This window comes from Cyrtonyx montezumae, unplaced genomic scaffold, assembly GCF_038088225.1.
Source record: "Cyrtonyx montezumae isolate F1298 unplaced genomic scaffold, pur_monq_1.0 scaffold_19, whole genome shotgun sequence".
Classification (NCBI taxonomy): domain Eukaryota; kingdom Metazoa; phylum Chordata; class Aves; order Galliformes; family Odontophoridae; genus Cyrtonyx; species Cyrtonyx montezumae.
The window spans coordinates 4,607,158-4,631,742 of record NW_027071925.1 but is presented as its reverse complement, the minus strand read 5'-3'; the positions used below and the strand labels follow the sequence as shown (position 1 = coordinate 4,631,742).

General features: G+C 53.0%; 1 protein-coding gene across 1 annotated transcript; it reads left to right on the top strand.

Annotated features, from left to right (window-relative positions):
* Window positions 1-434: 434 nt before the first annotated feature.
* Window positions 435-24,228, top strand: TBC1D16 (TBC1 domain family member 16). Its single transcript, XM_065735311.1, has 12 exons — window positions 435-512; window positions 4,598-4,833; window positions 5,840-6,458; window positions 15,805-15,996; window positions 16,383-16,530; window positions 17,524-17,688; window positions 18,439-18,587; window positions 19,286-19,420; window positions 19,834-20,020; window positions 21,087-21,266; window positions 22,107-22,253; window positions 22,668-24,228. Exons 2-12 carry the CDS (start codon window positions 4,656-4,658, stop codon window positions 22,914-22,916), a joined length of 2,349 nt encoding a protein of 782 aa, XP_065591383.1. The 5' UTR covers window positions 435-512; window positions 4,598-4,655; the 3' UTR covers window positions 22,917-24,228.
* The last annotated feature ends 357 nt before the right edge of the window (window positions 24,229-24,585 follow it).

Genomic DNA, 24,585 nt, shown 5'->3' with positions numbered 1-24,585 from the left:
GAGGAAAACAGAGCGCGTTAGGGACTGATGAGGGAAAGCCTCGCAGCTGCCTTCTCTTCAGAGGGACCCAGCTACGCCCCACGCCGTGGGCTGACGGAGGAGAAGGTCTTCACCGCGGACAAACGCCGAATTAAAACCCCTCCACTGTGCCGGGCCCGGCCGCGCTCACCCACTGCCGCCGCCATCTTCCCGTTGCCAGGCGACGCGTCAACAGCCGGTCACGTGACGGCCGGGCCCGACCACCTCGCCCCGATATCGGGGGGCGGGGGGGGAGAAACGGCTGCGCCGCCTCAGCCCGGTGCTGCCCCTCCGGCCCCGCTGCGGGCACAGGTACCGGGGCACCGGGGCGGGCGGGGCCTCTTCGTCCTTCCCCGCAGCTCCCCGCCGGCACGGAGGAGGTTACCGGGAGACCTGAGGCGGGGCGGGGCCGGGCGGGCACAGCTCGGGGCCGCGCGGAGCGAGGAGAAGGTGGTGGTGGAGGAGGTGGAGGCGGCGGCCCCGCACGGCGCCCGGTGGGTACGGGGCGAGCGGGACGGGGCGGGGGGAAGTTTCCCGGCCCGGTCGGTAGCCGTGGTTCCACGGCCCGGGCCCGTGAGGCACAGCCCCCGCACGGTGCCCGGGAGCGGCACGCGGCCGTCTCCTGCTCTTTGTCTCTCCCCTCCCCCCCAGCTGTCCCTCCCGGGCTGCCACCGGCCCCAGCCTTGCCCCGCTGCGCTCGGCTGCCGGTCGGTGACAAAGTAATGAAAGGTCTTTTAGGAGAGAATAGGAGGAACGGGAGGAGCGGCTGCTGCTGGACAGCTCGGAGGAAGGATGCTGCTCAGCCGCCTTTGGGGCTGTGGGACGCGCTTTCATCCCGGTGATCGCTGGGCTGAAGCCGGAGGATGTGTGCCAGCTGCTGCCCGGCCCTGCCCTGTGGGTGCTGCCAGGGTCCGGGCTGGATGGTGGGCACGGGCCCACCTCTGAACCTGCTCCGGACAGTGAGGTCCTGCTCCGTGTGCCTGGATGGGCTCTGGGAGTTCTGTAGGTGCCATAGCTGCAGGACTGTGCTAATTAAAGGCCGTTTCGATGTCGTCTGACACAGCAGTGCTGCCCTTAAGTAATGTGAAATGATGGTTAATCCTGGGACAGAGGGATATGAGGCACAAATAATTTCATGCTGCCGTTTGACTTTTAGGGCTGGAGGCGTGTAAGCGTTGTGTTTGCTTTTTTTATGCCTGAGCAGGTGTGGCTGGGAGCAGCCAGCAGGCGCCGATGATGGCATTTCGTTTCCCTTTTTATCTCTGAGTCACAAACTTGCAGCGTGCAGTCTGCTGTCCCTTCTTTACCTCTCAGCTGAAATGCATCTGAGCCAAACCTGCTGCATGGGAGCGGCAAGGATGTGTGCTCTGCATGGATTTCCAGCCTACGCTGTGGCTGCTATCACTGCTTCCTTTGCTCTGTGCCCTGCCTGCCACTGCTGCACATGCAGGTTGGAAAGGAAAGGCTTTTGGTGACCTACATCATTCTCCCTGCAAAATGGGATGGAATGGTTCCCCACGGTAAACTTTTCTTTTTCCTTGATTTGTTTCTAGCTAATAGCTAGTGGGTTGGATAGCTGCTTTTTTTCTTAGTACAAAGGGAAGGTTGATACCTGGCTCCAAGTCCATGCTCTGCCACCCAGAGCCTGGAGTGCAGATGGAGCAATTGCTGCCTCCAAGAGGAGGAGGAGGAGGCAGTAACTTCTGCCAGGTTTGAGACCTCTACTGTGCCGTGACTCTTCTTTTAATCTGCAAAATCAGATTGAAGTTATTAAGGCAGAAGAAGGGAGAAAAGCTTGTTTTGGTTTTCTTTCTTATGGCGTTTCATGCTCAAATTTGGTGCTGATTTTGACAGCTCCTATTTCTCCTTTGTGCCCAGACATGCTGTGAGCCCCATGTTTCCCTTCAAGAGCTCTGTCATTTGGCTTATTTTGCTTGTGAAGTGATTACGGAGCATTGGCAGCGTGACCATAGGCTGCAGCACACCACTAAGTGACCCTGGGCTGAGCATGTTGGTGGGAGCAGCCCCACGGGTGGCTGTGGGGTCTGTAGCAATGTGCTGGAGCCCGCCTTGCCCTCCTCTTCCAGCAGACAGGGATCTTGTGCAACCGGAGGCAGTGACATTTGGTCCGAGAGCTGCTGCCAAGGTGAGGGTGTGATCTGCCAAGCCAAACAGGATCTTGTTTATGAGAAGGGGAAGGGCACTTCCAAGGGAGGCGGGCAGCCTGTGCTGTTGGAGATGCTGCTGCCTGGAAGTGGGCTGGCTCTTGTGCAGAGGGTATTGCACTGTTGCAGAGGAGCTGGCAGCCCAGTGTGTCTCTGAGCTCCCAGGTGGCTGAGGGGCTGGTGCTGGCTGGGCAGCAGCCATGGTGAGGGCAGGCCTGGGAGCTGCAGTGAAGGTTTTTTGGGTGGCAGTTAATGTGTGGGAGAAGAAAACATCTGCGTGCTTAATAGATGTTGGCACTCAGCAAGAGCTTGCCAGCTAATTCAGTGCTTCAGGTTCTGGAGAGCTGGGCAGGTTTGCCATGTTGGAAAGAATCCCTTCAGATGAGGGGGATAAATAGAAAGTTAGTATGAAAAGTATGTTTTTAACAGTGTGGATTCTGTTCTGACACAGCTGTAGGACAGGGTCCTGCTGCCTTCCCTAGCCCATGCCTGGGGCAGTAGCATCACCACTTCCTGCAGCCCAGGCCGTGGGACATGGTCCCATGTGGGGAAGGGCTCAGAACGGAGCAAACCCTGTGGATTTGGTACTTCTGGTACTGCTGGTTTGTGTTGCCTGAGCTCCTGCCCTTTGGAGTGCAGAGGCAGGTTTGCAAGCTATTCCCATACCTACAGGATGTTACTCTGGACCTCCTGGCATTTGTATTTCTTCTTCACAACCTGCTCATGAATGCATAGGTACCTCCAGTGCCTTCCACCCATCAAGGCAGTCCTGAAGCAACAGGCACTCTGCAGATCAAAGTGATACTTCCCTTAAATCCGCTCCCTATGAAGCCGAAGGAATTTAGATCTTTACTTGTTGCTTTGTTCTGCTATGCCAGGTAAAAGCTAATTAAATGCTGCTTCTCTTGGCAGAGAAGTCCTGTACCTCTTCCTGCGTCCTGAGAGCCCCCGGGGAGCTGCAGTGGGGCATCCATCACATAAACTCACATTTCGTAGGTGCATCTCCATCTGTTGTCTGTGTTTTTCAAGGAGGCGTTCCCTGGTCAACAGCTGCAACCACTTTCATCACACCTTCTTTCTTTGCTTATGCAGGCTTTGCCTTTTTAGACAGCTGAGCCTCTGTGGGTGTGGTGGAAGCTCAGGGCCAGTGATGCTGCACTGGTTGCTCTGCATCGCTGCTCTGGGCTCTCAGCACTGTGCTGGAACGCAGTGGTGGGGAGGAGGAACTGCAGCAGAGCTCACTGGTTGTATTCTTGCAGGGTGCAGCAAGAGGAAGGGTGGCTTCCTCTGTGGATACCTTCAAACAGATGACTTCCTCCACATACAACCTAGAGCCTGGAGCAGTGGTGGGGTTTTTTTTGACAGTCTGGCATGAGCATGTGGCTCCCCTGGTGTTTGTTCCTTAGGGCTGAGAAGTGGAGATACATGTTGCATTTGGTGCATGCAGGAGACATGGGTGTGAAGGACTTGCAAAGTAAATACCTTCTCAACACACTTTGGGCACAGTACACGGTGGGGCTGAGGCCAAGATCCAGCAAATGCTGGAGTGCAAAAGCAATGATTCAAGCTGACAAATGCCACGATTGCCAGTTCAGCCAATAGCTTGCACTTTAATGACTTGGTGGTCTCATTTGCCATCTCCTGCGTGTAAAAATGACCTCAAGCTGGGACTGCTGTTTTCCTTCCCAGCAGCTTTCACTCTGCTCTTGGGGAAGTTCTGGCTTCTGTTTGCCCTCTCGGCCTCCTTGCTTCCTCATTTATCTGGAGGTACTGTTAAAACCACATTTCAAGAAATCAGAGGAATTCCACGTTAAACCATGCTTGCTTTACACCCCTACATGCTCCCTGCACTCAGTGCCTCCGACAGCATATACCTGAGCCTGTCTGCTTCTCTTCCTCCTGGCTGCCCCTCACTGCTCACGCTGTGGTCTGCAGAGCACAATGAACACTGCACCCAGCCCCATGGCTGCTGGGTCAGGCTGGCCTGCTCCTGCCGAGTGAGGCCGTGTAAATACAGAGGAACAGAAGGAGGCATCTCCTCTCCTCATGTCCCCTCTGCAGTGCTGTGGTGCTGTGTGATCCAGCTGAGGGCAGTGGCAGCAGTAGTGCTCTGTGCTGAGTCCTGTTGGGCTGTCTGTGGAATGTCACTTCTCTCTGAAAAGACCTTTTAACTACCACAGGTCTTTTTGGTTTCTTACTGCTTCCATATTCCTTCACTGCAGAAACATCCAAGGATTCTGTGCTTTAGCATGTTTAACCCACAGAGGGGATGTTAGAGCCTCCAAGTGCTCTGGATCCCTTTCTTGGGCAGCCGAACTGATGCAGCAGTTGATGGGAGATCTCAGGCAGTGGTAGGCAAGTGCTGCACTGCCCTTGTGTTTGTTCTGACACTTTTCTTTCCTCCTCCTTGGCAGGTCTTCTGAATTTGGCTCCTGATTAAAGCTGACAGATAATGGAAACATTTCCTCGGCGATGTCTCTGGGGCGACTCCTCCGACGTGCCTCCTCTAAAGCTTCTGACCTCCTGACCCTGTATCCTGGTGGCAGCAGCACTTCATCCTCCATACTCGATGGGGAGATTATCTACTCCAAGAACAATGTCTGCGTCCACCCACCTGAGTTGCTGCAGGGCATCGGGGAGCACCACCCAGGTAATGGGGCTGCAGGCACTGCTTGCTTATCTTTTCTCCCTCTCCTGCTCCTGGGGAGCTTGTTTCTGTCAACATCTGTGCACCAGTGGGACAAGGCAGGCTTTGAGGCATGGAGGAAAGCCATCCACATGCTGATCTATCAGCTCTTCTTTTAATAGGAAAAACTGACAACCCTGCTTCTTCTGGTAGCATAGATTTGTCTGTTTCAATACATCTTTTTATATTGCCAGAAGATGAACAGTTGTCATTTGAGGGCAGTAACTTCTGTTGCTCTTTCAAATGTGCATGGTTCAGCAAAGCCAAGTATCGTCTTGAAACTGTTATTGCTAGAGTGGCCTCACCAACCTTTGGTAGAGGGAAAATAAAACCTGATTGTGGCTCCATGCACTGGCATAAATGAAGATAGATACCACCCCTATCCCTTTATTCTCATCTGTTACTGTGCTCTTTCATGTTTTCATCAAAGAGAGCTGTGGCTACTGGCTTAACTTCACAAACCTGATTATTCTGTGAACACTGACCCACACTTCCCCTTCCATATGTGTCACTCTTCTATTGGCTTTCCGTGAGAATTGTAGCCCTTTGGCTACACTAAGGTAAATATTCTTGAGAAGAAGAAATGTTCAGCTGGCACTTGACATTGTTTAACTAACAAACAGTGCAAGTTTTTCATGTGGCAACATATTTCAGAATTTACTCTTGATTACTAATCCAACCAGGAAGTTGAAAGCATTGTATGCAATTTCTGTCTTCACTCTGGCCAGAGGGAGTTCAGAGCATTCAAAAGCCATGCGCAGACCTGAAGTTATTTGCAAATACTGAGTGATGCTGAGATCTCCACAATTCATTTGGCAGAATTCTCTTGTGGTGGCAAAAAGCTGTTGCTTTGCCCTTGTGCAGTGGTGATGTCAGAAGGGAGGCGATGGGGAAGGGCAAGTTTCTGGCTTAGGCACTTTCCTAAGAGTGAAGCTGTGTTGTAACCGATTGCTGCTTTGCTCTCCTGAAGGCTATTTGTGCCTGTACATGGAGAAGGACGAGCTGCTCGGCACCACGCTCATCCTCGCCTGGGTCCCAAACTCTCGCATCCAGAGGCAGGATGAAGAAGCCCTGCGCTACGTCACCCCCGAGAGCTCCCCAGTCCACAAAGCTCCCCGCAAACGAGGCCGCCACGCTCAGGGATTCGGCACTGCCCAGGAGGCTTCTCCCACCGAGACAAAAGGAGCAGTGGTGCTGAAGGAAGACATCTTGACTGTGTCACAGCTCGTGAAGGACGGGGCTTACATCAGTTCCCCTTCTCCGGATGGGGAGAGGCTGCCCCAGAGCTGTGTGGTGGCAGAGGGTGCCCACCAGTCCCCGCAGCCTGCCCGCAGCGACTCAGGAATCCTCTCGACAATCAGCTCTCAGGATGAGCAGAACAGGTCGGAGTTGTCTGTGGAAGAAGGGCTGGACTGCAGGCCAGAGCCGGGGGAGGATGAGGGCTCCCTGGAGCTGTCTGCTGATGATGTGAGCAGGGACAGTACTTTCGACTCCGATTCTGATGCCTTCTCTTCCCCATTCTGCCTGTCTCCCATTAGTGAAGCCCTTGTGAAAAGCAGTGGTTCTGTATTTCTGGATAACGAAAGCAGGTGAGTTCATCCTTATCTCCAGTTTTTGGGTGAATTGCCGATTGCTGAGCTTGGGGATGTTAAAGGAAATTGAGAAGCTTCAAAGTAACGTTGAGCTGACTATCCTGTCTGGCTTCAGACTCGCTTTATTTCCCCCTTGGTTATGACACCTGTGTAATTCACAGGAAATTGCTTGTTGGCCAGTCCTGCCCCTGCTCACTGAACCCTGGCCTTGTCCATCGTGCAGGGCTGTGCATGTGTGAGCCCCTCTGGTGAGCTGTCTGGAGCCCTGGGAGCAGCATTACCGAAGTGGGAAGGTCCTCTGTGGGTCTTGCTGGCTCTGCCGTGCTGTGCTAGCTGCTGGTGCAGAGCCACATCAAAGTGTCTGGCTGGCGTCCTGCGAGCCTGGCTTCCGGGCAAGGCTCTGCTCAGGGGACAGGAAGGCTGCTCTGCTGTCAGCACGGTCACAATAGGGCAGAAATGTGAATCCTGAAGTGTTTAACTTGAGTAATACAGTCACTGCTGCTGCATCCAAAGATCAGTGCCTTCTCAGTGTGGGGGGAAGGGGGCCCCCTGGCAAAGGGGGTCTTATCACTGTGCACCTGATGGCTTCCCGCGTTGATCCACAGTGTTTCTGGCTCTCTGTATTGCTCGATTCTGTGGTGCAGAGGATGGGTTTGTTCATGAAGCACCCCAGGGCTGATTTTAAGGATATAACTGAACTTGAAACTACTCCTGAAATTAGGAAAAACAAGTTCTGCTTTGTATGTGTCAGCAACACACAGACTGCATGGAGGCACGGCGCTTGGAGAGATTTGGCCTCTGTTTTTCATGGTCTAATCTCAAACCCAGAGGATGCCAGTAAGGACAAGTTTATGAAAGGAAGCAAAGTTTCTTGAGCGGCTTAACCCTTTCTGGATGTTTGTTTTTGCATACATAAGTGCAGTGATGTCAGACGTTTGTATGGGTCTCATGTTTGGTGGGGGGTCTCAGCAGTGTGTGGACATTAAGTGTGAGCCCAAGGGGCTTGGGGCTGCAGAGCAGTGCTCCCCATCTCCCCCAGTCACCCTGCTCCCTGCAGGGCAGCCCTGTGAGCAGTGCAGGCTGCTCTGTGTGGCTGTCTGCTATCGACAGCCACGGATAGGACTGTGAGAGGGCTTTGGGAACTAGATGAATGCCATGAGACGTACCTTGAAAGCTTGGAGAGGCCTTTGCATGAGTTAAACACAACTTCTGACAGATGGCTTTTTCTTCGTCCACTCTGTGTGTGTTGGCTGACGCCGTGAAATAGGGTTTGCAGTTTCACTTTTGCTGGTTCCTAGGTGTACTTCCCGAGTGAGGCTTTGCTCCAGCACTGGGCTGCTGTCTGGGGCTGAGCCTTCAGCTGCACGTGCTTTCAGAGAATGTTGTGTTGAATGTGACTTAACCAACTGAAGTGCACTGCTAGCTGCACTTTAGTTTGCTTCAGAGATGTCATTTTATTCCTGGAAGCAGCACGTGATGCTGAGAGTGCTTGAGTTGTCCCTGTCACCGTGGAAGAAGTGCACTTCCTTTTTTAAGTAACACAACCTGAGTTTTAGGGAGTGATCACCAATCAGGCTGCTTTAGGTATAACTTCTATTTACTTCACTCCTTTTAGTGACACATCTGTGCTCTCAGAGTCATACAGCTGTAGCAAAGAGGTATGCTGCAGTACATACCATGGCACTGACCTGTGAATAAAGGACAGGTGATTTTTTTTTTCTCTTGTAAATAAAACACAATTTAAGCTGTAAGCCCCCACTGTGTGCACACTGCCCTGGTTGCTGGGGAGCCCTCTGCTGGCCCTGCCTGCTGCTCCTGGGGGGCTGCTCCTTCCCTTCCTCTCTTATTTTATTTTAACTCCTCTGGCAGCAGCTTGGAAGCCTCTTACGTTGGATATGGCCCTTCTAATTTGCAGCAGATTAATTAAACAGACCTTTCATTGTTTGGGACTTCAGACTTGAAAGGCTTTTGTCCAGTGTGTCCACTTCTTTGTGCCAATTTGTTCCTCCCCACAGGGCCTTGTGCATGATAGCTGCAGATCTGGGTGCCACTTGCAAACTGCTCAAGCCAGAGAGTTTGCACAGAATACTCTGCAGAAGCCTCGTCCAAAACTCTGACTCCCAATGCTCACCCCAGCTTTTAGGGGCAGGGAACGTTGCTCCAGAAGTCACCACGAGCTTGAAAGCAGCTTCCTTGTTTCGGGAGGGCTTTCTGCTGGCAGCTCCCCCATGCAGCAGAGCTGGAGTGTGAACAAAGTTTGTGCTGCTGGCGGCAGCTCCCTCCCTGCCCCCTGGCCACCACCCTCCCTCCCAAGAGGAGCGACTGTTTCTGGTTATTTCCCTTGCCTTTAGGGAGCTGCAATAAAGAGAACTTCAGCTTTGCTCCCTGCTTATTTCAAGAACTGCAGCAATGCATTGCATAGGTTTTCCAGCTCCACCATCCCTTCCGTGTGGTCGGGTACCATCAGAAATGGAGAAGCATGACACTGCAGAAGAATTAGGATGTGTTAGGTCAGTTGAGATGAAGATGGGCAGCTTGCATGGCACGGGCATCAAGGGGGTCCTGGATCCCTGCCCTGGGACGTGCTCCTGGGGGCAGGACAGAGCTGAGACCCCAGTGCTGTGTGCGAGGCAGGGAGCGGGGGCAGGAGGGAGCAGGGACGCCTTGCAGTTGCACAATGAGTCAGTCATTTTAAGTCGACAACTCTCCTTTTTAGAGCAGAAGGAAATAAGAACGTATCCATTGTTGGGTTTTGTTTCGTTGTGCTTTTTTTCTTTCTTTCTTTTTCTTTTTTTTTTTCTTTCTTTTTTTTTTTTTTTTCTTCTCAGTTTGAAAGGCTGCCAGGCTCCCATGCAGCGATCAATGCTTCCCTCCCATTTACACAATTCCTGGGGCTGTGGAGAGGGCAGTGCCCCATTAGCAGCACACACTCGTGGTGCTCTGTGGCTGGGTCGGGCCGTGGGCAGGAGGGGGCCGTGCCTTCCAGGTTCCCGTGCCCCTGTTGGCCCTCTGGTTCCTGGGGACAGCAACTGCTGGGAGGTGGGTGTGCAGACAGCAGCTTCATCCTGAGCTGTGTTTGTGTGGGAGAGGGGCAATGCTGGAAATAAAATGGTCTCTTTCTGTTCCTTTTTCCCCTTATCACTGTTATCTGTCAGGAAACATCTGCCTTGCTTTGAAGGGCACCGGTTGAGGACCACGGGATCTGGACCTGGCCTTGGGCTGTTGCTGCCCTGCTAGATTACTCAGCTTCCATTTTCCCATCAGCAAAGTGAAACCAAAAGCTTTTGCTACGTCCTGGCGATGAGATAGCATCTGACACCCGCGTGGTGTCTCTCAGTGCTTCTGAGGTCGCTTTAGCTGGTCATGACAGCAGCTCTGTGCCAGTCAGTTGCTGGAGCACTTGGTGCACTGCAGTGGTGGGTTGGATTTGTGTGCCCAGTTAGCCAGGCTGCAGGCAGCAGAGCTGTGAGGGGCTGCTGACTGCAGCAGTGAAAACTGTGGCTGTAGAATCACACAATGGTTTGGATTGGAACAGACCTCAAAGGCTGTTTGGTCCCTGCAATAAACAGAGACATCTACACCTAGATTGGGATATTCAGGACCTGCTGACCATGCTGCTTTGGATGCAGCCCAGGCTCTGGTTGGCTTTCTGGGCTGTGAGGGCACAGTGCTGTCACACATCCCACTGCCAGTGCCCCCAGATCCTTTCTGGCAGGGCTGTGCTCCATCCTTACACCACCCAGCTGCGGGCCTTGCACTGAGATGCATTGAACCTCATGATGTTTTCCTGGGCCTGCTGTCCAGCCTGTCCAGACTCTTTGGATGGCATCCCATCCCTCAGGTGTGTCATCCGCAAACTGCTGAGGGTGCACTCAATCCCACTGTCATTGTCACTGAGGATATTAGAGTACTGGTCCCAGTACTGACCCCTGAGGGACACCACTGATCACTGCTCTCCATCCAGACTGAGCCGTGGACCACCACTCTCTGAGTCATGCAGCAACCTTTTCATGCTGGAGTAGAGTTCTCATGCTCTGAAGGAGCTGGGAATGCACATGAGCAGCTCTTACAGGTGCAGCACACAATGCAAGCAGCAGCTCCCTGGGTGCACTTGATGCAATCTTCGCCAGTGTTGCTCATCCCTTCCTGGGGAGTTCATCAGCAAATGGCCTCCCCAGGGATAGCACAACTTGCTGTTGCATCACGTTGTTGTGGCAGCACCTCAGTGCTGCTCAGCCCTCTGCAGACCAGGCCAGGGCCACATATGGGCACTGCTGTGCTGCCAGGGGTGGTTGTGTTTCCAGGGCCGAGGGAATTGCTCTCTGGGTTCCCAACTCCTGTAACATCTTGCAGGGTCTTGCATCACACTCGCTTGCTTTTGATGATTTCAGCCTCGGGGCCTGGCTCTGGGTCTGTGTGGTTTGTGAAGCTCTTAGTGCCACATATACCTGGAGCAGTGCCCCTGAGAACAGTGCTGTCTCTTGGTGAGGCTCTGCCCCATAGCAGTGGGGCAGGGCTGGGCTCCAGGCAGGGCCGTGCTGCTCCAAGCAGCTGTGAGGTTGGGCAGAGCCAGGCGACGGTGTGGGCATACAGCTCCGTCTTTGTATCAATATTTGAACAGCAAGCACGTTAATTATGGCAGGTTTGGTTTTGCTTCCTCCATTGGTTTGCTGCCAGCTCTCTGTGGAAGAAAAATAGCGACAGCTAACTTGAGATCAGGAATTACAGCTCGAGGGGCAGTGGAGCTATTTATTTGGGATCGTAACTGAGGAATACGCAGGTGCTGCTGAGGTCTGCTCCCACACACTGCTTCACGTTAAGCACACTGGTGGTGCGGTCAGTGATTCACTCCTCTTGCTGCTAACACAGAGCACCTGGCTCCTTTGGGCTCTGAGCACCACAAGGGCAGTGGTGCTGGGCTGGGGTCAGTGCTGTATGGGTTCAGTGCTGGCAGAGATTTGCCCAGAATTCCCCATCCGCTGCTTAGAGCCAAGTGTGTAAGAACAAAGGTAATCACTGGGGCTTCCAAGGGACCGGCGGTTTGAAGGCTTGATTGTAATTAGCATAATTAGTGTAGGATTGTATTTTCGCATGGGTAGAACTGAAAGAGAAAAAGCAAAATAATCCATCGATTTAAAATATAAAATAAACACCGGTAAGAAAGGTCCCCTCCTCTCGTCCCGAAGGGGCTGAAAAGCAAAGGTTCTTTCGGGGGCTTTGCTGAGAAATCCCTTTTCCTGTCTCAGGGATATTGTTGAAGTGCTGCTTTTCAGGTCCCACGCTGCAGACCTGCGTGGAGGAAGGAGATGCAAACACATGGGTTCACCCTGCAGCCGTGAGCCATGGGCACTGCTGCTGCAGGAAGGAGCAGAACAAATGCTGTAGGACAGCTGCGGTTCCCCCGAGGACACGGGCTAAAAAAGGGCAAAAGAAGCACAATTAGGGGAGCTTTTCAGCGCGGGAAGTTAATTAGCTACTAAATAGCATTCGTTTAGTGCAGTTCAGCGTGGGGAAATTTATGTTTTGAAAGCAAACAGATCGATGGGAAGCTGCAGAAAGGGCTTTTGGGAAGTCGTGTTGACATGGACGTACTCTGTGCTGTGACGTCCTCACGGCTTTCACCGCTCTCCCTGACGAGTGGGGAGGAGTGCTGGCTGTGCTCCACGTGTGCCTCCACACCAAGGTGCCCAACATCTCGTCTTGGGATTCCTGGCTGTGCACTCATCCACACCCCAACAGCCCCTTCCCTGCTCCTGGGGTCAGCACGGATTGATTCTGATGGGGCTGTCCGAGGCTGAGGGCCTTCAGGTGCTGAATGATTTCAGCCAAAGGGGGAATCCAGCACAGCTCCTGACCTCGTTCTGCATTACCCCCAGTCAGGGTTTGGGCACCACCATCACCCAGCACAAGTAGGGCTATTCCAGCAAAGAACTGTGTTCTTTCACACTTCTATCGCTGAAATCAGCATGTTCCACAGCTCATTATACATGTATGTTGTCAAGGACACTCTTATATTTACCAGAACAATAGATTTGGGTTCCAGCTACCCAACCTGACCTCCCTTTGTACCATCACCACACTCAGTGTTGAGGCGTTTTGGGACAGCTTTGAACTTTTATTGATGGATTATTTATTTGAAGCCATCTGTCATTTGTGTTCCAGGCAGCCAGTGCTGCCGAGAGCTGCGTCACTGTGCTGGAGAGGAGAGGAACTGGAAGGTCAGTGCCTGTGGGGAGCAGTGGAGAAGCAGAGGAACACCAGCCCTGGGGAGGGAAGGGGCACGTCGTTCCCATTACGAGGCACTCATACATTATGGTGATGCTTATCATCTGTAAACAATGCTTCACAAGTCAGCACGCAGGAATAGATGGAGCTGTGAAGCAGGCTGCAATTACTGGAGGTGTGCTTGAGTACAGTGGTGATGGAGAGCCAAGAGGAGAGGGTTTGGCTTTTGCAAGAGACTCTGGGAGGCGGCTGGGAGGCACTCAATAACCGCCACATCCCGGCTGCCATCCTCCCTCTTATAATTACACGTGTCACATCTTGTCATGAAATGAGTTATTAGATCTTTGTCGCTAAAATAGCCTTCCCTGGTAATTGCTGCAGGTCTCTGCCCTGGCTCTGCAACAGTAATAACAACTGGTTTCCTGTCTGTGTGCAGCAGGTGCGCCCTGGCTGGACAGCAAGTCAGCCCCACTGCTGCAGCTCTGCCCCACTGCTGAAAGTCCTCCTGTTGCCAAGAGGTTCGTGCTGCAGCTGGAGCACAGGGCCAGCCCCACACGGGCATTTTGTTTTGTAGAGGCTGCAGAAGCTCACGGGGCGTAGAGGCATTGATTGCTGCAGCTGATGGTTGAGAGAAAATACATCACGCCCTAATCTTGCTCAGCAGCAAGACTGAGATGTATTTTGTGACAACAGAGTGATGGGACTTGAGAAAACAGAGAAGGTGTAACTGGCCTCGTGGCTGTGTCTGTGGGGTTCCTGCCTCTGGGTTTGCTAATCCCTCGATAATGTTTTCCTCTGTCCCTTCTGTTCCCGTGGGGGTTGCATGTGTTCTCCTGGCAGTCTGCTTTTCCTGGCTCCCACGACCCCAGGCCTCTCTGAAATGTTCCTCCAGCATTTGTGCTCGCACTGGTGCAAATCCCTCATCCAGCAGGTATAATGGTCTGGCTTTCATAAATAATAAATGGTGAAATTCTTCCCCTGTGTCTGCACATCAAGTGTGCCTGGATGGAGGACTCCCCAGAAACCACAAAACCTCCGTTGCTGGTGCTGCACACTGCTACGTGGGTAGATGAACAGGACTTTAAGAAGTAGGCCAACAGTTTAGAGTCTTTTTGTTCCTTTTTTTTTTTTTCCTTTTTTTTTCTCCACTATTGATGTATAAATGAAAAAAGTGCCCCTTAACACAGTGAGGGGCTTTTTTCCCTCACTTCCCACAGTGCCTGAACGCGTGCAGTGTGCATGGGGCAGATCCCAGCGAGCCATCCTCCAGCGCGTGGCTGTGCCCGTGTTCAGCACACTCAGGTAGGAGACCTCTGCTCGGCCTGACAGCTCATGTGAGTCACCTTTTCCAGGGCAATCCTGTGGAACCAGCTGTGCCTGCTGCTGAGTGTTGCTTCACAAATACCAGCTGCTCACAGCACGAGGGTGTCCTGCACCAGGGCTCCTATTACTTATGCATTAATGTGGGCTACAGAGCGCTTTAGGAAGGTGTTACATTTTGCAGCTCGAGCTGAAAATAGCACTTGAATTTTCACCAACACCTGTACAGTTTTCATGGGAAGGAGCTCCGAGATCTCCAGGTCCAACCCCAGTATGGCCACTGACCATGTCCCTCATCTCCACACTTCTGGAACACCCCCAGGGATGGTGGTCCCCACTCCCTGGGCAGCTGTGCCAGTGCCCAACCACTCTTTCCAAGAAGGAATTTCTCCTGCTATCCAACCTGAACCTCTCCAGCGCAATGCGAGGCCGTCACCTCTCATCTTATTGCTGTTAACTGGGAGCAGAGGCCGACCCCCACCTCTGATAGAAGCACTCTTGGCCACCTTCTTGGCCACCTTGCTGGGGACTCACATTCAAGCAGCTTTCCAACCTCCTTGTCCCAAGCCTGCAGAGTTGCATGGCGTTGTTGAGACCAAAGTGCCAGACTGGCACTCCAGAAGGACAGAGACATCGCGAGTGGAGCCGTGGAGCTGCACTTCGAGCTGGCAGCAAAGCAGAGTCTGTCCCTACATAACGGTGCAGAGCGAGGGAAGGGGCTGTGGGGGCTGTTTCCCATGCGGGTGGGCACTGAGGCTTTGAGCCATCCATTGGAACTGTTAAAAACATAACCCACAGCCCAGGGGGATGTCCGGAGCCCCGGCCATTGGGGTGCAGTGACCTGAACCACGGGCAGATGCTGCACGTGGGGCTCAGCCCTGTGCAGGAGCACTGCAGCCAGGCTCGGCAGGCATACTGATGTGCCGTGCTGCAGATGCATGCTGAGTGTGTGATTTTCAGCGTTCAGTGCCTACATTGTTAGATAAGCGGATTAGAAAACATTGCATAAAGTGGCATTGCAGGGGGCTGTCTTTATACCTGCTACTTGCCTTGTTTTGCAAACCCTGATTTCACAGCAGAACCCATTCAGAGCTTGCGCTGAGATTGTTCACACGTATTGGCCTTTTTAAGAACTGAGGGGTCACAGTTTCAGATTCACTTCATCCTCAAAGCAGTGATATTTTTCTTTTGGGATCGGGGCTGGTGGAGGGCATGTGGGTTTTTTTGCCAGGAGCTCAGTTAGCTCCTTGGGGTGGGTGCATGGGCTCAGCTCGCTCCCAGCTCCCTGTGCTCCCAGTTCCCTGTGGTGTGCTGCTTTGCTCACCTGCTCCAGCCTGACTTGGAGCTCACGTGTCACTTCCCTCTCCTTAACTCCCCAGGTGCCAAGCTTGCACATGGCAACCTGAAGTGTGTATACCTGAACTGAGCCTTGTGGGGCTCTCTTGCAGGGGGACAGCTCAAGAGAAGCCTTCTTGGGTCTCATAGTGTTCAGAGGGACTTTGCCAGGTGAGACCACACAGCTCACCTCCCCAGGCAGCAGTGGGGAACACATTCCACTCTCCCATCTCTGTGTGCAGCAGACCATACCCAGGAGCGCCTGTTGGGACAGCAGGGCGTTGATTTCAATAAAAATCATTTAATCTCTTTTGTAAGCAGCCTGTTATTGATTCCCTGGACCTGCTCTGAATTCCAACATCAGAGCTCTGGGAAAGATGTGTAGCTCGTGGCAGCTGTGATTGTTGTGTGCGACTGTGGCCTCTGCCTAATGCTGCTGGGCTCTTCCCTTGCTCTGCTGCAGGGACACAGGTGATGATGACCACATGCCACATTCCCACTGCTGCAACGAGAGCCCCAATGGCAGCACCCAGAGCCCGGAGAGCAGCAGGCAGGCACAGGGCGAGGAGCAGCACAAGGTGGGCTCCCTGGAGCAGATCTGCGGAGTCTTCAGAGTGGACCTGGGACAAATGAGATCCCTGCGCCTTTTCTTTAGGTAACAGAGGGGTACCGTGAGGCAGGGCTGGGGCAGCAGGCTTCAGGGGTTTGTTCTGTGGGAAAGACAAAATGCAATCCTTTGGCGTGTCGGGAGGGTTAGCAGCACGAGGGAAGCTCCTGGCGGAGCAGCCTTGCTGAGGAAGAAGGGGACAGGCTCTAGCAGTGTCTATTGTGGCACAGGCTGCCCAGAGAGCTGGTGGTGTCCTGTCCCTGCAGACACCCAAGGTCAGGGGATGGGGCCCTGAGGACCAGTGGAGCTGTGGTGTCTCTGTTCATTGGGGGTGGCACCAGATGACCTTTAGGGTCCCTTCCAACGCCAGCCATTCAATGGCTCTATGATTCTGATTCTAACCACGTGTTACCTTCCCCACTTCCATCCCTCAGTGATGAGGCGTGCACCTGTGGGCAGCTGGTGGTCGCCAGCCGGGAGAGCCAGTACAAGATCTTCCATTTTCACCACGGAGGCCTGGATAAAGTGTCAGAGGTGTTCCAGCAGTGGAAGTACTGCACTGAGACCCACCTGAAGGAGCAGGTACCAGGCAAGGTGGGGCAGGGGGCATCTCACAAGGAGTTGGGGAACTGAAGTGGTGAGGTACTGTCACTAAATTAGGCAGCAAGGCATCAGCTGTAGCTGGGTGCACTCAGCTGTGAGGTCTGAGTTGTGCATCCGCATCCTTTCCTGTTCTGCCTCTGGGATGTGGGGCAGATAAGGCAGGAACGTTGTTAGGAGGTGATTTTGCTGGCTGTCGTACACAGGTAGGTCAGCACTGTGCTCTGGGCAGTGAGGTGGCTGGGAGCCTGCAGCACTGCATGGGAAATTCTGTCCGAGCCTTTCATCCATTTTGTGAAGCACAGCATATCGCATCTGAAAGTGTTTTGACAAGGCATCTTGCCATATTTTGTTCAATCTACATACAAATGTGATAAGAGCTGTTTAATTATCTGTTTAAGATACTATATGTGCTTATTAGAAACAGTGATTTTTAAATTTCCATCCTTCCCACAGAGACCCCTGCTGCTTTTCTTATTATGGTCACATGGGCTCACTTTTTGCATTGAGCAACCTTTGATTTTTAAATTAAATGTCAGCTGCAGTCTTGCACTGGGATCAGGAGTGCCCTTAGAGAGCCTGGCAGTGCCGTTCCCCACTTGCCTAACAGCAATCCCTTTGTATATGGCCAATCATATGTAATTTATTGCAGGCATTCCTGGCAGGGTGAAGTTTTGCTGTAAGCAGCATTAATTCACTTTCAGGTCAGGGATAAGATGGGGGGAGGAATAGGAAACTGGGTGTTTTTTTAGAAAAAGAAAAAAGGATGAAGCTGTTTTGTGGCAGTCCAGTGTGTAATTCTTCTCATCACTCGTGCTGTTGTAATTGGTGGAATTGCAAAAACGACCTCGCTGAGTGCCATGCCTCAGTGCCTCATCCTCCAAGAACCACACCGAAAGGTTTTGCTGCTCTGCTCTCTCTGGCTCCCGCCTTCATTTTTGTTTCGCTCTGCTTTGCTCTCCCCTCGCTCGGCAGCTCGCTGATGAGAAGACGTGCATGCAGTTCTCCATCCGTCGGCCCAAGCTGCCTTCCTCCGAGACACACCCGGAGGAGAACACGTTCAGGCGCCTCGATGTGTCAGCATGGCTGGGCCACCTGAACCACTGCGGGCAGGTGGAGGAGGAGTACAAGCTGCAGAAGGTGAGCGGGGGCTGCTGCTGTCCTGGCGTGGGCAGAGTCCCCGGTGGAAGCTGTGGTTTGCTTTCACACCGGGGCAAGCGATGCTGGAGGGGATGAAGGTTGCTCCTGGTGTTTGGCTGGAGGTGGTGGTGGGATGGCAGTGCGCTGAGCTCTGAGCAGAGCATCATCCCAAGGAGGCAGAGGGATGGGTAAACCGACGTGTTAGTGCTCTGTGAGCAAATCAAAGAGAGAAAAAATGAGATGACTGTATGAAAGAATGCGGGGCTTGCAGGGGAGTGCCGGGTCCGGGTCCTGAGAGGGGGGTTTGCAGTGAAATGCGGTGTCTCCAAGATTGGGGATTAAGCCGTGACATGAGAACGACACGTTAATCATAGAGCCTCTCCAGGGGGGGTTATTGACATTGAAATGAGCCCGATTTGTGTCTCGTCTGGGAATAGAAGGCCAGCACTTTCCCTCTAAACATGTGCAAATTGCAGGAGCTTGAATCAAGGCGTCACTTGTCAGGAGAGAGCTGCAAAGCCAGGGCAGCACAGTGGCAGGCAGCTCCTTGTTGCTGTTTTTGGGATTGCTAAAACTGCACCGGTCCTAACTTCTGTTCAGACAGCCAAGGTCGGGCTGGACAGGGCGCTGAGCACTGATGGAGCCGTGGTGTCCCTGCTCAGTGCAGGGGTTGGCACCAAATGGTCCTTAGGGTGCCTTCCAACTCACACCAGTCTATGATTCTCCTCTCCATTCTGCTCCTCCTTCCAGGCCATTTTCTTCGGTGGGATCGATATGTCCATCCGTGGGGAGGTGTGGCCCTTCCTGCTGCGCTACTACAGCTACGAGTCCACCTCCGAGGAGAGGGAGGCACTGAGAGTGCAGAAGAGGAAGGAGTACTTTGAGATCCAGGAAAAGAGGTAACAGAGTGGCCTTGGCCTCAGCTGCTCCCCTGTCCTTAGCTTCTCCCTCTAGAGAGCTGCTGTGGACAGAGAGGGGAGCAGAGGTGCTCTGGGCACAGCCAGCCTTACCAGAGAGCTCTGATGTTATCTCACCTGGCTTATGGAGCAGCCCTGCCAGCACCACGCAGGGAGCTTGACTCACAGGGAAGGCTACAGCCTGATGTGCTGGGGTGAAGGTGAAAATGGGATCTTAGGTGAATATATCAGGATGTAAAAATAGGGAAGAAGAAGGTATGTCTAATTCAGGGAAGTTATTGCTGCCAGAACTGTGCTTTGTAAACTGGTTGTGGGTGAATTTAAGCTGGAGAGAGACAGCGGTATTATTTATTTGGAGTAAATCACAGCAGAGTGCTGAGTTCTGGTGTGCCACCCTCAAGGAACAGCAGAGACCATTGTCAGCTGCTCCTGAAGTGGAGTTCAGCAGAGAACATGCATCCCGTCACCTCTCAGAACCCAGAAAGCCCCTTCTGGTAATGCCTTTGGACAGAAGATGTGCTGTTCCAGACTGACCTCTTGTCTGCTTTCCAACTGATGAGAAAACTCAGTATAGAAACGGTTGTTTTTCTCAAAGCCAAAGCTGAAGTAAGGCTGTTTGTTCCTTGTGGCAGTCCCGTTCCTGTTGTCTCAGTGTACACGTGTGGCTGTTTGATTTCCAGGCTTTCCATGTCTTCAGATGAGCAGAAAGATTTCTGGCGCAAGGTGCAGTTCACAGTAGATAAGGACGTCGTGAGGACTGACCGCAGCAACCAGTTCTTCCGAGGGGAGAACAACCCCAATGTGGAAACCATGAGGTGACATGTCTGATCTCAGTGTCCCAACTGAGCGTGGAGAAAAATCCCTAACTCCCCCTGGCCCAGACTGCCTTGGGAATGCTGAAGAGCATCACACACAGGATGGCTGTGCCAGAGGATGTAAAAATAACCACTGCTTCCTCGGTGCTCTTGCTGCTGCCATCCCCAAGCTTCCCTGCACATAGGCATAGAAGAGGGGGGAGCCTTCTGCAGCTCTGGGGGGTCAGGAGTGCTGCAGCAGGGTCATGGGCAGGTGTTTATGGCTGTGATTCTGCTGATGGGGTGGAGGACCAGCTGCCAACATCTGCTTCATGGGTGTGGGACTTGTAAACGTGTTCTTGGCAAATGGCTGGGGTAGGAGGGGAGGGCCGTGCCCCCCATGTCTCACCTCTCCTCTTGAATGTCTTCTCCAGGAGGATCTTGCTGAACTATGCAGTGTTTAACCCGGAGATCGGGTACTCCCAAGGCATGTCTGACCTGGTCGCCCCGATCCTCGCAGAGGTCCTGGATGAGTCTGATACTTTCTGGTGCTTCGTGGGATTGATGCAGAACACCATCTTCATCAGCTCCCCTCGAGATGAGGACATGGAGAAACAGCTGGTGAGGCAAAGGGCTGAGCTTGGTTTGGTCCTGTCTGTAACTTCTCCCTTCCTCACTCAAAGAGGAGGATTGACTTAAAGCAGTTAACTGGGCTATGCAGAGTCAGGCACCAGAGCCACAAAGCACCTGATGGATAAAACGTATCTCAGGTGATTGAGGCTCTCCAGGGGCAATTACAGGCAATAAACTGTCAGAGTCAAGTTGCTTTGGCTGTGCTGAAGGATGCTGATTCCAGGAATCTTTTATGGTCATCGTTTATTTAGGATTCTGCTGCCTTTTTCCCTGCACTTCTCTCAGGCAGAGGAGACTCACTCATTTGTTCTGTCCTGGTTTGGGGCTACATGTTATGAATGAGGCATAATAGTAGAGCTGCAGCCCTCTGTATGGGTTTTTTTGAAGGTTTTAACATTTTTAATGGGTGTTTTTTAATGATACCCAAATGAAAAGCCTTTTCTGTCAGGCAGAGTTACTTAAAATAAAGTGACCTTGCTGAAAAAATGGGAACGTTTTAGGTTTGGACATGAGTATCAGTGGTTTGCTGGGTGAAATCCTGGAAAATGCATTTCAAACCTAAGCACTCCTGTCCAGGTCATGATGGCACCAATGTAAAATGGAGAATTTGTCATGGAAGCCTGATGGGGTGCTGCAGTTGAAGTGCAATTAGTTATTGTATGGACCTGTGCTCTGCAGTGTGCCCATAGCATCAGGCTCCCAAAAATCATTGCTCAGCCCCTGTGAAATGCAATACTGCAGGCAGCCACATCCTGACTGTTCTCAAGGGCTGCGTGCTGCTTTGCCCAGCCTGACTCTCCCCTTCATTCTTTTCACAACGTAGCAGTCATGGGACTTTCTTTTCACCCTCTCTCCTTCCTTGTGGAATAGCTGCAGTGGCCCAAGGTACTCCTGGCTGGATGTAAGGAGCTGCCTGTGAGCCAGGGCTGCGAGCTGGGGCTCCGTGTGGGAGAGCAAAGCCAAAGCCAGCAGTGGAGGGCCTGGCTCGTGTTGGGGACATGGGTGGGGGCTCTGGGGGCACAGGCAGTGGCTCAGTCAAGAGCATCTCTTGCAGATGTACCTGCGGGAGCTGCTGCGGCTCATGCACCCACGCTTCTACCAGCACCTTTCTGCCCTGGGAGAGGATGGCCTGCAGATGCTCTTCTGTCACCGCTGGATCCTCCTCTGCTTCAAACGGGAGTTCCCAGATGCTGAAGCTCTGCGCATGTGGGAAGCGTGCTGGGCACACTACCAGGTGGGGGTCCACGCAGCCCCTCACCCCAGCATGGCTGCGGGGTTCCTTAGGGGCTCTTCATAGCAGTGTATCCCAAAGAAGTTACACTGTCAGCATGCCCTCACCCACAGCACTCTTTTAGCTGAGATGGTGACAGCTGTTTTTGTCTTTGCCCGGTTCTGCTTTGATTTGCTGGGGCTAACCTTGAAAGCAGTGGGAAGTGATAGAAATTACACATGGAGTTGCCTGGTGAAAGAACTAGGGAGCTGCCTGAGCTACTTTACTGCTCACAGACAGATCGGCTCCGGAGGTCTGTGGTTCATTTACAAGACTGTTGGCTCACCACAGTACAGGTTCCCCAAGTAATCTGAACATTCGCAGCACTGACACCTAAAAAGTCTGTTTCACAAGCTCATGTTCCTTGTGGGCATCTTCCAGCAGTTATCCCTGTCAGATGTTGAGAGGAGACAGAGTAGATGCATCCACAGTTGTAGATGTTTCAGAGAGTCTGTAACTAACAAAGGGGTTTACCTGTAGAGCAAAAGGATGGATGCTGCTCTCCAACCTGGGGATGTCTGTGCTTTTCAGAAAGTACTGACCGTCCGTGCTGAGGTTCAGACTCCTCTTAACAGCTGGGCAATGTCTTCCCAGAGTCACTGGTCTGCTTTGAAAGCTGTGGTCCAAACCACGCTCCTGCACTTTAAAGGCAAGAGACTTTGACTCAGCTGTGAATCAGAATCCACAGCTCCTTTCTGAGAACTGGAAGGAGCAACAAATCTCTGCTCAGGCCGTGCTTGTGGAGGGTGGGGAGCCAGAGCTCAGCCTCCACCTGCTGTAACCCAGCCCGTGTTCTCCTTGCAGACAGACTACTTCCACCTCTTCATCTGTGTGGCCATCGTGGTGATTTACGGGGACGATGTCATCGAGCAGCAGCTGGCCACAGATCAGATGCTGCTCCATTTTGGCAACCTGGCTATGCACATGAATGGAGAACTCGTACTCAGGAAGGTAAATGTATGCGTGCTGAGGTGGGCTCTCAGGCCCACGAGATGAGTCAGAGCAAGGAGAAAACCAGGGACTGGTGCTTCATCTTCTGCACCTCCTGTGTCCCCTGCTTGTCTGCAGCCTGGAAGAACAGGCTGCTGCTGCTGGGATGTGCCAGCACACAGAGGCACCGGGCCCAGGCTGCAGGGCAGGTGTAAGCAATGTGTTGCTGTGGGGCAGAAATCCTGTGCTGAGAGCAGCTCCTGCTCACTTCACCTCCAGGCAGTGCCTTCAGGCCCCGTTTAACCTCCAGCTGGCCGTTCAGGAGGGATGCCCCAAGTTTTGACTCCTCTCGCAGAGCTGAGCAGGGCCCTCTGGCAACCCCAGTGTACCCACAGCCGTGGCACGAGGGAATGAATTTGTCTCTCTCCCCTCTAGGCAAGGAGCCTGCTCTATCAGTTCCACCTGCTGCCCCGCATCCCCTGCAGCCTGCACGACCTGTGCCAGCGCTGCGGGACGGGGATGTGGGACAGCGGCTTCATCCCCGCGGTGGAGTGCTCCGGCCACCACCCCGCAGCTGAGGGCTGCCCCTATGGGGGGCTGGTGGAGGAGGAGCCCTCTCCCAAGCTGGGAAACGAAGGCAGGAGAGGCGTGAAACCACGCGACGTCTTCAATTTCCAAAAATAGCCAGAGAGGAACGGGGCGCGGCGGAGGAAGAGGAAGGGCAGGAAGGATGCGCAGAGGAAAAATGTGGAGGACAAAAATGGAGAGGTGGCTTCTGAGGGCTCCGGAGAGGACTGGAAGGTGGAGAATGGAAGAGGGACGGAGTCTGTCTGCAGGAGAATGCCACTGTGCAAGTGGAGGAACCGCAGCGAAGCACACCCAGCCAGGAGCAGCGTTTGCACGTGCTTGGATCTGATTTTCTTAGGAACACAAAGTGTTTCTAGATCTTAACAAGGACTTCTTTTTACTCTGCCTCTGGAACTGGACAGGTTAGGAACCAGAAGCTGTTCCTTGCTGATGAGAAACACGAACACTAACGAGAGCCGAGTGCCCCCAGCAGTGTGTGTGGCTGTGGGGGGGGGGCAGGGCCCTGCAGCATCCCTGCACCCTGAGCACACGTGCTTCAACCAGAACAATGCCTCTTGGTGGCTTCTGTCGAAAGCCACGACGATTGTTTTAATTATGATCTGCCAAAAATAAACCTGCAGGCTGTTGGGACTGCAGGGAACGTATCTGCTCTGTTGGTGAGGAAGAGCTGGTCACCTGAAGGCCGTCTCTCGCTCTCTCTGTTTTTACATGGCATGATTCTTTTCCTTTTGTCCAGAGAGTGTGCAGCCACAGGTCTTAAAGCACTGCTTTCTGTAGTCAGGGTTTTTCACAGACACCTTTTGGAGTTTACTTCTTTGTGACATTACAGCAAAGCTGCTGCTTTCTGCTGCCAGCCACAGACTTCACACCCTTGTTTATGAATTCTGTTGTTTGCTGCATATTTCCTGATGTGTTCCCTTTGGCTCTTCCCAATGACTGAATATTTTCTGTCCTTATCTGTTTTGGCTATAGGCACGTGGGGTGGACCCAGCACTCCTCAGCTGGTGCCACCAGTACGCACTCTTCCCCATCCTGAAAGGAAAACAAAACTTGGTTTGTTGCAGTTGTTTTTGCTGAGCTGTCTTTGGTAAACGTTTCCCTTGAAGTATTTTTGGAAGGACAGCGTGTTTCCACTGCTGCCTTCTCTAATATCTGCCAGCTGGAAGCAGCACTGGGGCCTTAGGTGCAGCCGTGGTGCCAAATACGAAACGTCCTCACCAAATTCACTGGCAGCCAAAGGTGTGTCCTGAGCCAAAGCTCGTGCCAGCAGAGCCTGGGGAGAGCTTCCTTAGGAACTGTCGTGGAGATGGGATGGAGGAGGGCTGTGCTGGCTTCCTTTTGCCCAGCACCAGCACTGAGCCTGGCAGGCAGGTTGGTGTGAGCACAGTGCTGTGCCGCTTCCCCAGGGGAGAAGGATGTCCCTGGGGCAGCTCCTGCTGCAGCAAACAGAAGGCAGTGGGAAGAGAGGAGGTCGATCATTTCTGCCTTTCTTTTTTCCACCATTGAAACGTCATTCAGCGATGTGGAAATCACACACCATCACTGTGGTGACTGACAGCACTGTGCTTCTCCCACGGCCCAGAGCAGCACACGGGTGGGATGTCACTGTCCCTTCCTGCTGCCACCCCACGTCCCGTGGTGCATTTCAGACACCTGCAGTGCAGTGGCCCCAGTGTCCACTGCTGGAAGCTCACTGCACCTCTATTAAATCCACACTAAATGTCCACAGAGCTCTCTGCTGGCGTCACTGCTGTGTTGGACAGCG

Excerpts from the sequence above, each read along its gene's own strand:
- TBC1D16 (XM_065735311.1), top strand. The coding sequence starts at position 4,656 with ATGTCTCTGGGGCGACTCCTCCGACGTGCCTCCTCTAAAGCTTCTGAC. Across the intron at positions 20,021-21,086 it reads AGGACATGGAGAAACAGCTG|ATGTACCTGCGGGAGCTGCT; the intron begins GTGAGGCAAAGG and ends CATCTCTTGCAG. Across the intron at positions 21,267-22,106 it reads CGTGCTGGGCACACTACCAG|ACAGACTACTTCCACCTCTT; the intron begins GTGGGGGTCCAC and ends TTCTCCTTGCAG.